Source organism: Drosophila mauritiana, chromosome X (genome assembly GCF_004382145.1).
Source record: "Drosophila mauritiana strain mau12 chromosome X, ASM438214v1, whole genome shotgun sequence".
Classification (NCBI taxonomy): Eukaryota; Metazoa; Arthropoda; class Insecta; order Diptera; family Drosophilidae; genus Drosophila; species Drosophila mauritiana.
In genome coordinates, this window is record NC_046672.1 from 7,372,595 (window position 1) to 7,386,239 (window position 13,645).

Below are 13,645 nucleotides of genomic sequence, written 5' to 3' on the forward strand. Positions count from 1 at the left end.
AAAAAATGCCGCATCTTTGGGGGTTGAAATATTCCCCGATAATATATCCGCATCCTTTGAAGAGCTCAGCTATTTGGCAAATTTGCCAAAATCAAATTGATTGTTCGCATTGTGCGATTTGCGACAATTTCGAGTGGCATTTTGTGGTAATTGATACAAGTCCGAAAACCATTATCGAACCCATACCCAATCCCAATCCCAAACCCAAATCCTTTTTGTGCGAAAATTTGCCAGCTCTGAGAATGGAAAGTTGGCAAAACAGCGCAAAACATTTGGCGAAAGGGTGAAAGTGCCTAACCCTTTTCCCCGAAAAAGGCAATGTATCATGTAATGAGATCAACTTGGCATCGTTTACCGTCGTTTTCGGGCATTGTTTGCTAAAGTTGATATGTGAGATCCCAAGTGCCAAACAATAGATCCCGCTGGGACTATGTCGTTTTCGGGAATTAATCTGCATTTATGTCGACTGACTTCTATACAGCAGATTATATCTGCGAGTGGCCAATTTTAATGTGATTTTACGGAATTAACTTATTAAGCATAGCTTGGAACTAGATAAATATACTATAATAATAGATATCCAAGAAGATTCAACAATAAAAGATATTCGTTCCATGACAGCTTTGGCACTTACTTTGGATACTCATACATACTATTCTCATCTGGATCTCACCCTATTTTTGAGATTATGTATATCATGGTTATTCCCCACTTTATTTGCTGCGCTTTTATCTTTATATGTCCGATGAGGAATGCCAGGCATTACGAGATCCTCATCTAAGATTTTTTATTGCTGCTCTAGATGCATCCATAACCAATTTGGTTTCAAGATTATCTGTCGATAGAGAACTCTTGATGAACAGCCAAGAAAAAACGTGTGTGAATCTTTTCCGCAATTCAACTTTTATTGAGTGGATTAAACCACAGTATGTGTGCGTGTATGTGTGGAGGGGTTATAATACCACCACTATAAAGCCAGGGCTATACTACGTATATCAGGGGTTCACGTTAGCTTCTGTGGTCGCAACTGTTTGTCTATTGTTCTAGACAACTCCGACTGTTGCACGAAAATTAATTTCCAACGGCAAGTGCAATGGTTCTATGCTGGGTTTCTGGGGGCTAAGGGGCTAAAAGGGGGGTGGCATTGTAGGGGGCCATTGCAGATTTACCAGGCACTGATAAAAACCAGACGCTAAGGCTTGAAAAGGTCGTCGTTTGCGGCTGTGTGTGCTGCATGTTGCTGTTGGGTATGGTGTTGCTACTACTGCCACTACTACTGCTAATGTTGCTGCTGTTGTTGTTGTTGGTGCAAAGTTTTCGCGGGCCGCATAGCAAAATGCACCGTTATGCGAACGGCAAACGGCGAATTGCTAACCATGTGCCCTGCGTATCTATGAGATACAAATGGGCAAAAAGGCAAGTTTACATATGTGCCGCATCTCAACTGCCATGCCTGAACCTGCTGCTGCCACGCCCCCACTGGCAGCCCATTCCGGCCGCCCCCATTTTGGCCAATGTTATTTAGTAGTTAATAATGAGCATGTTGCCGCTGTCGTTGTTTGCTTTTCGCCCACGCTTCCCTCTTTGTTTTCTTTTTGTTCATTCGATTTAAGCTAGGGTATCATAGGTGATCCAAATTGCAAAGGGCTCGCAAATTTTAAAAAAGGTTTTTACCGGTATATAATGTAATGCCCAGAGTTCAATATGTTACATTTTAAACTTACAATTTAAACGTTTTCAATAATTTATATCGGGTAAACACAAATGTACATACAATATTTCTTCTTATATTTTTAAAGTGTATAAAACGCATATTTTGTGTTACTTGATAATTAGCATAAAGGATATATCTCGAATGCAACCCTGCATCGAATACCTTCAGCACGCACTTGTTGCCCTCCTTCGCATATCGATGCGTGCATCTAATGCACTTTCTCCCCCCATTTCTCGTTTCCTCTAATCCTGCTCTAAATTCGCAGGAGGGAGAGTCCTGGCCTGCCTGACTGCCTGTCCTGGCATAATGTGATGTAGGTTGTTGTTTTCCGTGTGTTTGAGTCTGTTTTGCCAGCGAGGAAGAGAGGAACTCAAGGACATGCCGCTTCTCACGGACTCACAAACTCACCTCCTGAATGGTTATGCAAATTTGGAGCACCAGATATATATAGCTATAGCTATACCCATGCCTACGATGCATTGTGCGATGGAATTCCCACAGAATAAATAGATAAAGTTGGGTACAAAATCAAGAGGGGGCCTTGAGGTTTAGTAAAAAGGGAGCCCATTGATTGGCTCACGCACTTGTTGTTCGGGACCATTAATCAATAGGCCAAACGAGATGACGTCGGTGGTTTCTTTATGCTAATGTCCTGGATTCTTGAGTTTCTGAATTACCGGAAAATAGGGCAGGCAGAGAAAGAGAGACTTTTTGCTAAATGCCAGAAAATGCCAATAAATCACATACGAAAGAGAGAGGCAGTTGCGGTTTTCTCTTCGCTTCACTTGTCAGCGGCATCATTAATAATCCTTTACTTGCCCCGTAGCCTACTTAACGGCGGAAAAGTGGAGAAAAGTCTGGGTGGAAAAAGCAAACGAAAATCTAACAGAGAGTCTGAAGTGGAAGAAGGTAAATGATGCAAATAAACAAATGTCATATGCGTTGCGCATCTGCAGACGGTGGAAAACCCTTTTCGACTGCTGTCAACCTCAAAAATGTCATTAGGCAGGACGTGCTCTCTCCTTTCTCCACTTTCTCCTTGGATCCATTTCCCAGCCTTACAAGCCTGTCACACATATGCTCAATTCGTGTAATTCGATTCAAAAGGACTCGCATTCCTTGATTCGGAATTAATGCAAATTAATGATGCCCAAAACGGATCCCAACATCCTGTGTGAAATCAAATGTTTTTTTGGCCCGAGACGATTGCAAATAGTTTTTTAATGATTTCTCTTCTGGGTATTTTTCCTTTATGTTTTATAGTATTTCTGTGGCAAAAAGTTTTATGGGAATTCCTTGGTGAGAAATAAGTTATTTTAAATATTAAATATATATATGTTGGTGGCAACTCTTCTTGGCCTTCTTTTCCCTTACAAAATGTTCAATATCTTCGAATCTATCTTCAAATCAACATTAAAAATTCCCCACACGTCTGCCAGCAAGTATCTAGCAATTTTGGCACTTAAAAATTAATAATCCACCTGCCATCTGCCCTGGCAACAAGAAATAAAGATCTCGAGTCGAGTACAATTGACTGGCGAGTGGCACTTAAGAGTGATGGAAACCGAACAATCAAATCTGAATTATTATACAAGCCGTAAATGGGAATTAACAGAAGCTGAAGCTGAAACTCGAACTAAAGTTGATACTGGAAATGAAACAAAAAACTCAAATGTGCGAACGTATCAAAGTCTGAGCGGACGATTTATAGTTTGAAGCTGACAATCAAGGTGGGCAAGGGAAAAATCTCTAGCTTTATTTTTGGAAGCTGAAACAATTTCAAGAAGCCCCATTAACCTCAATTAGTGACTTCGGCCACGAACGAGATGCAAAACAATGGCAAACACAAACCAAACGCAAACCAACAAAAAAAAAGAAAATACAAAACTCGAACTGAAACTGCTAATTAAAATAATGTCAATAAAATTGTTGTCCATTATATGCCAGCCGAAAATTGCATCCGAACGCCGGAGACTTGGATTGCCAAACGCTGAGAGGGCCAAAAGTCGAACGAGTAAAAAATAACAAATACAGAAAAAATAATTCAACACAAAACAGAAAATAATCACAAGTTGGCCATAAAAGTCAAACTCAAAGTACAAAGCAAGCCATAAACGAAAAACGAAAGATGAAAACAATAAGTCAAGGAGTTAACTTATTTACTCACACGCCGACCACAGTGCGTGCCATTAATGTAGAGCTACGAATTCGGGGTAAGAATGAGTTCAAGTATAAGTTATAAACTAAAAATATATAATTACTAATTATTAACTATTATTTCCATTATATAACCAAACACAGCAATTTTATTTTGAACATCGGAAATCCCAAATAAATACTATTCCTAACCGCTTGAAAACCATTGTATGGTTCACCATATAAACTGAACAATCGAACAGGAAAATATTCCCACAAATTTCGTAAGTCCACAGTCTGCAATTGTGGCTGCTGGCAAAGCTAATTATTAGTTAACTTGTATCTTTAAGATACGCGCGTCTCAAGTCGCAGCATTGCTTAATAGACCAGAACTCCCCTTCTTCTTCTTGCTCGGTTTTCCTTATGCCCAGTAATAGTAATCTGAAGACCTCGAGCCCCTAACTCCGAGATTCCCGCCAAAAGTCCGTTGGTCTGATGGCTCCATTGTCATAACACGTTTCCGTGCAGTTCGTCGCTTAGAGGTTTTGTATCCCATGGATGCACACACAAAGTCCATCCAATAGTACAATTCATTGGCTTTCCCAGCGCTGTCAAATGCATGATTTTCACATGTATCTATTAGATACGTTTGTATCTCTATGATTTTTTCCTTTTCCATTTTTTTTTTGGCGCACTGAGCGTGTCAATGCGTAGCAAACGACACAGTTTACAGCGGCCACGCCCACTCCTCGAACAAAATTATATAGTCCATGTACTATATATAACTGCAGCTAGTTGGTAATTTTCCAAGAAAGATTTCTCCCCTGTGGGAAGAAAAAAAGGTATCTTAAGAGGTACGAGGTGGCTCTCTAAAAGCTAACAGCTTGCAGAAAAAAAATAGGTAAGCGATCAGCGTTCGAAATTCCGAAATCTGCATAATTAAAGGCGATAGCAGGACATGGATACTTTACATTGCACAGTGGTGTGTGACTTTAAAATAGGGTAGTATAATTATTTTAGCGAATTTTACACCTATTTTATCTTCTAAGAAAATACTATTTATTGGCTTAATAATTATGCTTAAGAAATAGCCTTCAATCTTTTGTACTTGTGTAATTCAAAGGCATTATTTTGTATTAAGCCCTTTTTCTAACCACTGTTCTATGGATAAGTAACAAGGGTTGAGGGTGCTGTTGTGCACACTCATTAGAAAAAGGTCAGAAGTGGGTTGGAAAAAATCAAACATTTGTGCAGTTGATGTTCCCGCAGGAATCGCCGCTATCTATAATGCGTTATGTCTATCTGCGATTGGCAATTGTATATACTTGTATACTCAAATATTTTAATGTTTCCAGTCGGTGGCATATGCAAGAGTCATAAATCTGCTTCGAAATGCTGATGATGAGCTATGCGTTTTCCATGCAAATCGCGACGGGGGAACGAGCGAGGCTTCTCAGTTTAATTGAAATGCAAATGCAGGAGATTGGCAACTGGCAGCCATTGTGGTCAGAAGATCACGCTTTCAAAACAATTCCAAAACGAACCCAAAACAAATTTAAAACACGATCAAATGCTAACGAAATCCGAGATCGCTGACGTTGGTTCTATGCACATTGTATCTATATATCGCTCAGTATCTCTATCTGTATCTACAACTCGGAGGCCTTTGCTTTTGTCTTCTGTCTGTTTGCCAGCTATCCAATAGCCCAGCGCAATTCGCAATTCACAATCCGCAAGTCACAAGTCCAGGTATCGGTGTCCATTGGACGTAATTAGAACGAAAAGCTCAAAAAAGATGCAACGGAAATTTAGTGTGCGACTGAAATGCATCTGGCGGATTCTAATTCCAATTAAAGAGGCGCTTACCCAGGCGTTGAAGGATGTTTACCAAAGCGTAATGCGATCTCATCTATCAGCAGCACTTGAAGAAAACAAATATTCGCAAGATTTGGAAATGGTTTTAAGTGTGTTAAATAAATACAAGGTTCAAGAAATCGCATTTTCTATGAGTATTATTGACTATCAATAAGTAAGTTACATTAACTAATAAACTTTAAATTTTAACGAACTCAATTTAAACCAATATTTAGATTTATAATATAAGAAATATGTTTCTTTACTTGTGGAATTTTCCCATTTCCTAATTTGTAATCCATTTGTCAAGGCAATTTTTTATGCAGTGCAGCCGCGTGATCATTGCGATCGAGAGCAACGTTGCCGATTTTCACGGCAATCGAAACTTGAGGCAGCTGGCATCTTCTCGGCACCCTGACACCCTAGACTCTAAACTCGCCACCCTCCCCCCGCTTGATTATAATAATTTAAGCCGAATAAGAAGAAACCGAACCGAAGAAAGCGCCTTCAACAAAGGACAAGGAAGAAAAATTACTGCCTAGGAAGTGGAAGTGGGATGGTTTTAAAGGAGCTCCGAACTGCGCCTGCAATATGCAAATTAGCACGAGCCGAATCGAGATATGTATATATATATGTATTGTGTGTGTATGAAAATACACCCGGCTGTACGGCGGGCACCCTTTCGATTTTTATAAAGCGGACAAACCCTTGAATCGAAGGTGAGTCCAAAGTTCCGAATTCCAAGTGAGGCGAGTAATGAGCAAAGGTGTTTAATTATCGGCTGGCAGGACGAGGGAATTTATTTCTTCATTTTTTCTGTATTTATTTTTCAAAAGCAGCTGGATAGCAAAAGCGGTAGCTTCGCAACATGTAGCAATTGCCACGTAATGGCTAACTTCTTGAGTCGCAATTTTGATTGTGTAGAAATATCAATCGCAAGGGGGTAGATTGAATAAAGTGTTAAACGGTTTTTAAGGGTCTTGGAAATGTGAGTACCTCAGTTTTATTTAGAAGGCATATGTTGTTTAAATATGTATAATAATCAACTAGATATTGCAAAAATCATGCTTGTCGCGTTTTAAGGAGCGCTTAAATGATATTAATTCGCCCATCTAAATACCAACGCCCCCATTAACTCTTGCATTTAATTTCACTCCATCGTTTTGGCCTGCGGCCGTGTAAACAACAATTCGCGAATCATTTATCTATTACGCAATTACGGCGGGCGCAACAATTGCCGCCTGTTGCTCCTTTTACCCCCTTCGGTGAAATTACCCAACCCTACGATCCTTCGGGTGGAAATTCGCATTGCTAAATTTGGTGTAATTTTTTTCGCAGCTTTTTTGTTTTCCAAACCACCAACAATGTGCAGGAGCAACAATGGCACGCACTGTTATTACCCCCGTCTTGAAGCTACCCAACCCTTTGCCCATTTTCAGGTTCACCCCTCTCTCTCGACCGCCTTTCAACCCCTTGCAGTTGCAACACCTTTGCGTACTAGCCACGCCACGCCACAGCACACCACCCTCTCCGCCCATTGCCATTCCCCTTTCTCCACGGACTCCTTTCTCCTCATGTGTGCAATTATCGCGCATTTATTGCGAAACAATGCAAAATACACGGCAGCAACAGCCAAGGTCCAGTTCTATCAACTGTTGCTCTACGCGTATCTTCTAAGGCTCACGACTTTAAATGGGCTTAAACACAAGGAAAATGTGACTAAATGTGTACATTGGAGAATAGCTCAGTTATTTAAGAACAAGCTACAAAAGGCAAACTAATTATACTTCGATAACTTCTATTTTTTTTCTCTGTATATGTGTGTTATGCAATTTGCTATTCTTTTTTTGGCAAAAAGGTCAAAAGGCAACCGATGTCCTGTGGCGCTGCTGACGCCGGCAGAGGTACTCCTGTAATTGCTGTCAATCTGCAGTATGGTTGTCGTTGTCGTTGTTGTTTTTTGGCAGCGAAAGGGAAAGCATTTTTTGTGAGATTTTTCATGTTTACGTCTAATTAACAGTAATTAACGCATTAAATGGGCGTTTGTATGGGTATTCGACGATATGTGTGCGTGTGTGTGTGCAAGTGAAAGTGTTTAGCAGGCCCTTTGAAAAATTATACAAAAGTGTGTGAAATTCAATCAGCAAAACCGCAAGTTTTTAAAGAACAGGGTAAAAGAATTTTCACAACTAGAAAATATAACAAGTTCTTACCAAATAAGAAATTAAAATAGGTTTGAGGTCCATACCTGAAAATAAATAAATAAATTAAATTAAATAGAATCGAATTATTGAAAATAATAATATTAATCTGAAATATTTATAGTCGCTTGCAATCGTCTAGCGTACACTGCTCAAAAACGAATTGATTCGTTTGTTGCCCAAGAAACCCGAAAAAAGTCAAAACAAATCAAATCAATTTGCGACGCGCACACACACATGCAAGCACATGTCGAATCAGCCAACCAAAAACAACGCTAATATGACACTTTAACAGTTAGGCCAACACACACACGCACAACTAATAATAAAAAATCATAATTTCAATCAGCGACAACAACAACAACAATGAATGCCAGCAAGTGAGAGGGAGTACGAGATAGAGAGCAAGAGCATCATCGGCACCTGCATATCGCTCACTCCCTTGCACTCGTGCACTCACATTGACGCAGTCGGCAGCGCAGTCGACGCAAAAAGAAATAAAACAAAAATAATAAAAGTAAAGCAAGAGCAAAAAAATATCACTCAAAATCCAAAAGCGATGAGAGCGCCTGCGCGCACCGACAGAGAATGAGTGCGAAAATGAGTGAGAGAGAGTGGAAGGAGAGTGAGTTTCTAGAGCGAGCGAGAGCGAGAGGGCGCGGTGTGAGCGAGCGAGAGGCCAGAAAGTAAACTTGAAAGCCGAAGAAAAATCAAAGCCAAAAGCTGTTCGAAAAAAAGTAGGAAAAAAAAACAGAAATATAAAGAAGAGACATTCAATGGCGTTTGGTGCGAGCGAGATACAACGAGGCAATTGTTGTTTCTCTCTCTCTTTCTATCTTGGCTTTTCTTTGATTTTTTACCATTAGTATTAACTGAACTATTTACCTTTGAAGGTTGGATATGTCATACAAAAATTTAGAATATTTTCCTAGCCTTTAGTTAGAATATTATTGAATTGCTTTCCTTTAAAATATTTCTTTAACTTTAACTAATTACATTTTTAATCCTTTTGACCTTCTATTATTACAATGCATTTGCGTTTACCCACTTTTTGATGATCAGCAAGATTAAAAACAATATGAATTTTGTCATCAATTTCAACAAGTCAATGAATTACTTAACATAGTTCTGTGGTCTTATTTCTTTTATTCAACATCAAATTTTTAAATATATAAACTATTTTATACATTTGAAGGTACGCTGCATTTATTAATATACCACTATTAAATTTGTTGTTTAATTAAATTTGTCGATATTTTAAATTATTTATATATTAATTAGCCATAACTGTTTTATTATTTTAAATTTATAGAATGAAAAATAACTTTCCAGTTTTTATGTCAGATTGATTCATTTTGGATCAGAAATTTTTGTGATTTTGTAATTCGCATGTATATTTTTAAGTCGATACTTAATCCATTTCACCAAATCGAACAAAACCCTTAAATTTTGTTTGTCTTAAAATTTTATTATTTAAGTTTCCTTACAAACTTCATAATTCCTTGTTGATGTTTTTAAGTTTTGGGGAGAGCAACAGATATTGGATGCCCCTCACAGGTAGCAGTGCCGTCGACGTCGACTTCGGCAGAGCCGCACACAGTCGCACACGTGTGACATACATGAGTATGTGTGTTGTCCATTGACGTTGTCGTCGTCTGCTTTTCTGTTTTTCTGCTTTTCTTTTTGCTCGCCAATCAAATGGGGCGGGGCTTAAATCGTTTGCTTCGCTTTTTTCTTCTTTTTTTGTCAGTCTCTTGCCCTCTGCTACTGCCGCTGCCTCAGTCGGCGCCTCTGCCCCGGCGTTTCTTCTTCGACTTTTTATGTGACACTTGGCTATGTGTGTGCGATTTGGTTTTTATTATGCGAATTATCGAAAATCGAGAGCGGCCTGTCTAAATGAGTGATTTTTGGGGCTTGAGGGAGCTAGTTTTAATTTTTTTATTTGATTAATATTATTTAATATATTTGATTCAATTATTTTCAAACCACAAATTCATCCATTTAATATAAGAACTATTAATATTACCGGAAACTGAGTCAAAATCTAGCATCCTTCTTCACTATAATGATTTTTTAATAATTGTCCTGGAAATGTACACTATATGTAGCAAATCCAAACAATAATATATATTTTAAAAGCAAATCAAGAACATAAACAACTTAAAAACATAAAACAGAACATAGAACAGGTAAAGTAATCAACTTTTAATAAGTTGGATGTCTTGATGGAAGTTCGAAAATATTTCGAAAACGAGTTCGAACCCCTTGCATTTTCGACTCAAAGACAGGAGAGCGAGTGAGTGAATATCTTGTGAGTATTTGGATTGAGTGGTTTCTTGAATTCCGCCGATTTTAATCCAGTTGGAATTCTGCTGGTTGACGGACACTTGTTTCTATATGGGCGATTTGTAGGGGTCTTGAATGCACTTATAATTTGTAATGTTGCATAGTTGTGTATATTTTAAAATTAAGAATTTAAGAGTGGGTTTTTTCACGTCTTATCATTTTTAAGAAAGAATCTTTCTTTGAACTTCATAACCTTTACGAATTTCATCAGTCATTCCTTTCATGATAATTATAACAAGCAGTGATATTTTTTTAAAAATTGTTAGAACCTTATATTGTATTCTTGCATATTGTATTTTGTTGCATATAATCGCATAAATAATGTATTAAAGAAATTATATAAAAATCTCTTATTGGTTTCCCCAATAATATGTGGCTAAATTCCCTTACCTTTGTGGGTGGGGTTGGTGGTTGGGGGGTAAACTAGGAGCAATAAAATGAAATGAGTATTTTTTTCGGGGTGAGTACATTTTTCGACGCCGACGGCGGAACCGAGCATCGTTTTTTGTCTTCGTGTAGTTGGCGCTGCCCTTTCTCTCGGCTCTCCCGTTATTTTCGTTATTTTGCAAGCCGACGACGAAGTCCCCGAGCAGATCCAAGCCCCCAATATTCCCCGTGCACCCCATTTACCAACAATTTTCCACCCAAATCCCTACCGCTTTTCAACCGATTTTCCTCTCAGACTGCAGCAACGCATCTGCGACTGCGACTTGGGTTCTCAGTCTCAGTTTAGGTGTAAGCCATAACCCCTTGGAAAATCCCAACCACATCGCCCCTCCCCGCCCAGCAGAAATCATGGGGTTTAGTGGAAAAATGGTGGTGGGGGGTGAGAAACCCAAGGGGGCGGGGGCGTCTGCATTGCACTTGGCGCTTCGATACAATTTGAACTTTTCTTTATGCGAAAATCCCGCAACGGGACTGCAAATTCCAGGGGTTTGCGGAAAAACACAAAATACCAGGAGGCTGAGAAGGGGCTTACTCTCCAATTTAATATTCCATGGATTTTTGAAGAGCCGAACAGAGACAGCCAGCCAAGGGACTTAAGTTGGGAATGCAATTCCCAAATTCGGAAAGAACAGATTGTTTTTAAAAGTTACATTTACCTCTAAAAAAAACATATAAATTAAAACAAACCACAAAACATAGAATTGTTTGTCGGATCTACATTTAGCTTTTTTTTTACACTTCCTATTCAATTGTATCACTTTACATCGCTTTCTAGTATGTCTACTATGTTATAACATTTGATGAATATAGCAGCTGCTTTTTAGGAATATTCTATTGTTAAACTAGTTTAAGAATGTGTTTTCTAAGACCAATTTCATCGAACTTTGAGTGCTTGAGCTCTTAACTTTAAACCTTATCAGTTTCAGAATAATACTTCAATTCCAGGTAAATCCTCCCAAAACCAAAAAATATTACAAGTTTCCGAAATATCCTCAATCTCAATCCCTCCGCCGGCGTCACAGTCGACGTTGCACTCAATCCTACGCTCAATAAGCAACAACAACAAACGGTAGTGGAGAGAGGCGAGCGCCTGGCTCTTTCGTTTCCAATAAGAAAAGCGATGTGCGAGCGGGAGGGCTCTAGCCAAAGTGTCTGTGAATGAATGAATTTCAATACATGCAACTGACATGCGACGGCGCAGAAAAATGCTCAAAAATAAGAGTAAAAAAAAAGCGGAGAAGGAAAGCGCAAAAAAAAGTGAGAAAATCAAAAAGCTATTGAAAGAAATCAAAAGCAGTGCACGGGAATTGAGTGAGATTCTCTTGCGCGGAGCGTGAGAGAGCGAGCGAGAGAGCTGCGCTGCATGAGTGTGTTGTGTGTTTGTGGCGCCTCTGTCGCTGCCAACGCCGCTGTCGGCGCTCTCTGCGGCAGAGGGTTGTCGGCGCTTCGTTAACGTTCGATTTGTTCAGTCATCAACAGCATTCGTGACTGGCAACGTCGTTTCGTTCGTCCGTCGCCGAAAGAAATCGAGAATTTTAGAAGATTTTTGGATTCTACTGCCCCACAAGGCAGTGCAGCTTCTTCTTCTTAGCCGCGGCGCGGGTGTGTGTGCGTGTGTGCCCCTCTCTCTCACTGTGTGCGTACGTCGTGTGTGTGTGTGTGCAGAAGAATCCCCCCACCCACTTCATACAAAAAATTCATAAAAAATAATTGCAAAAGAAAGAATCTCGCTTGCCAAGAAGAAGAAACGTATTGATCATATTTATAAACAAACAGCACACAGCCAAACAAATCAAAAAGGACTAAACGAACGTATAATATAACTGTTTATTATTTTTTTCGAGTGCATTTTTGTTCGCTAAAATATGTGCGCGTGTATGAGTGTCAAGTGTAAACAACAACAGCAACATCAAAAGCAACAACAGCGACAGCAAACATGTGCAAAATAAGCCACAGCCAAAAAGCAACAACAGCAACAACATAATGATAATGGCTTGAAAAAATCACACACACAACAACAACAGGCAACAACCAAAACAACAACATCATACCCTCACCATTCAACAAACAACTACAACAAAATCCCCCACACAACAACAAGAAGAAACCCCCTTCCAAGAAATCAAAAAATTCTTTTTCGGAACTAAAGTGAACAAAATACAAAACATAACATAACCATAATAATAATAATAACACACAGAAATTGGCTTATTTATGAATTTTTTTGAGCACGTAACAAGAAACATACTACTTAAGGTGTAAATGTGATGACTAAAAACGAAAACCATTAAATAACAACTAACTAACAAGTAAAATCGAAACGACAACAGAACAGAATAATGCCAGGCCTTATTAGCCCCAAATTGGTAGAATCCAAAAACTGAAAAACCCCAAAAAACCTAAGCAAAAACTGACTGAGAATTATTGAATTAACCCAAGAAAGCCCACGAATGCAGCCAACATTGCCACAAGCCGCTGGGACAGCCGATATGGATCTGACGGCTGTTCAATCAATCAACGATTGGTTTTTCAAAAAGGAGCAAATTTATTTATTGGCACAGTTTTGGCAACAGGTAAGAAAAGTTAGCAAAACGATGGAAAACGGTGCTTGAAAGCAAGGAGTTTCGTGTTCCAAAGATAATAATGAATATAGTTCAATTGGTTTGCCAAACAAACTGAGATTACGGGTTTTAAAATGTTCGGTGCAAAAGTGTTTCATCTTCTGTTCTTCCCTTTTATTCGCTTTGGCAAACAGTCTTACGTTTATATTACATGCAAAGTGTATCTTATTTTTGTCAACAAAAAGATGAAATTACACCTGTTATATGTAGCATAGAATTTGATACTTGCGGCTTCTAACTTTAAATGAATGAAATGAATTCGATTCATACAGTATTGTGTGTATTCAAAGTGAAAAGTTTAGGGAGCGTTACGCGAAAAGCCCAAA

At 38.9% G+C, this 13,645-nt stretch overlaps 1 protein-coding gene across 2 annotated transcripts in view; it reads left to right on the forward strand.

Moving 5' to 3' along the window:
- Positions 1–12,180: 12,180 nt before the first annotated feature.
- The window catches only part of LOC117146640 (homeobox protein cut), a 67,196-nt gene continuing 65,731 nt past the window's right edge, over positions 12,181–13,645 (forward strand). For both annotated transcript variants that reach the window (XM_033312972.1, XM_033312973.1), the window contains exon 1: positions 12,181–13,271. In XM_033312972.1, coding sequence (XP_033168863.1) covers positions 13,149–13,271 — 123 coding nt within the window. In that variant the 5' untranslated portion in view covers positions 12,181–13,148. The remainder of the gene's footprint in view (positions 13,272–13,645) is intronic.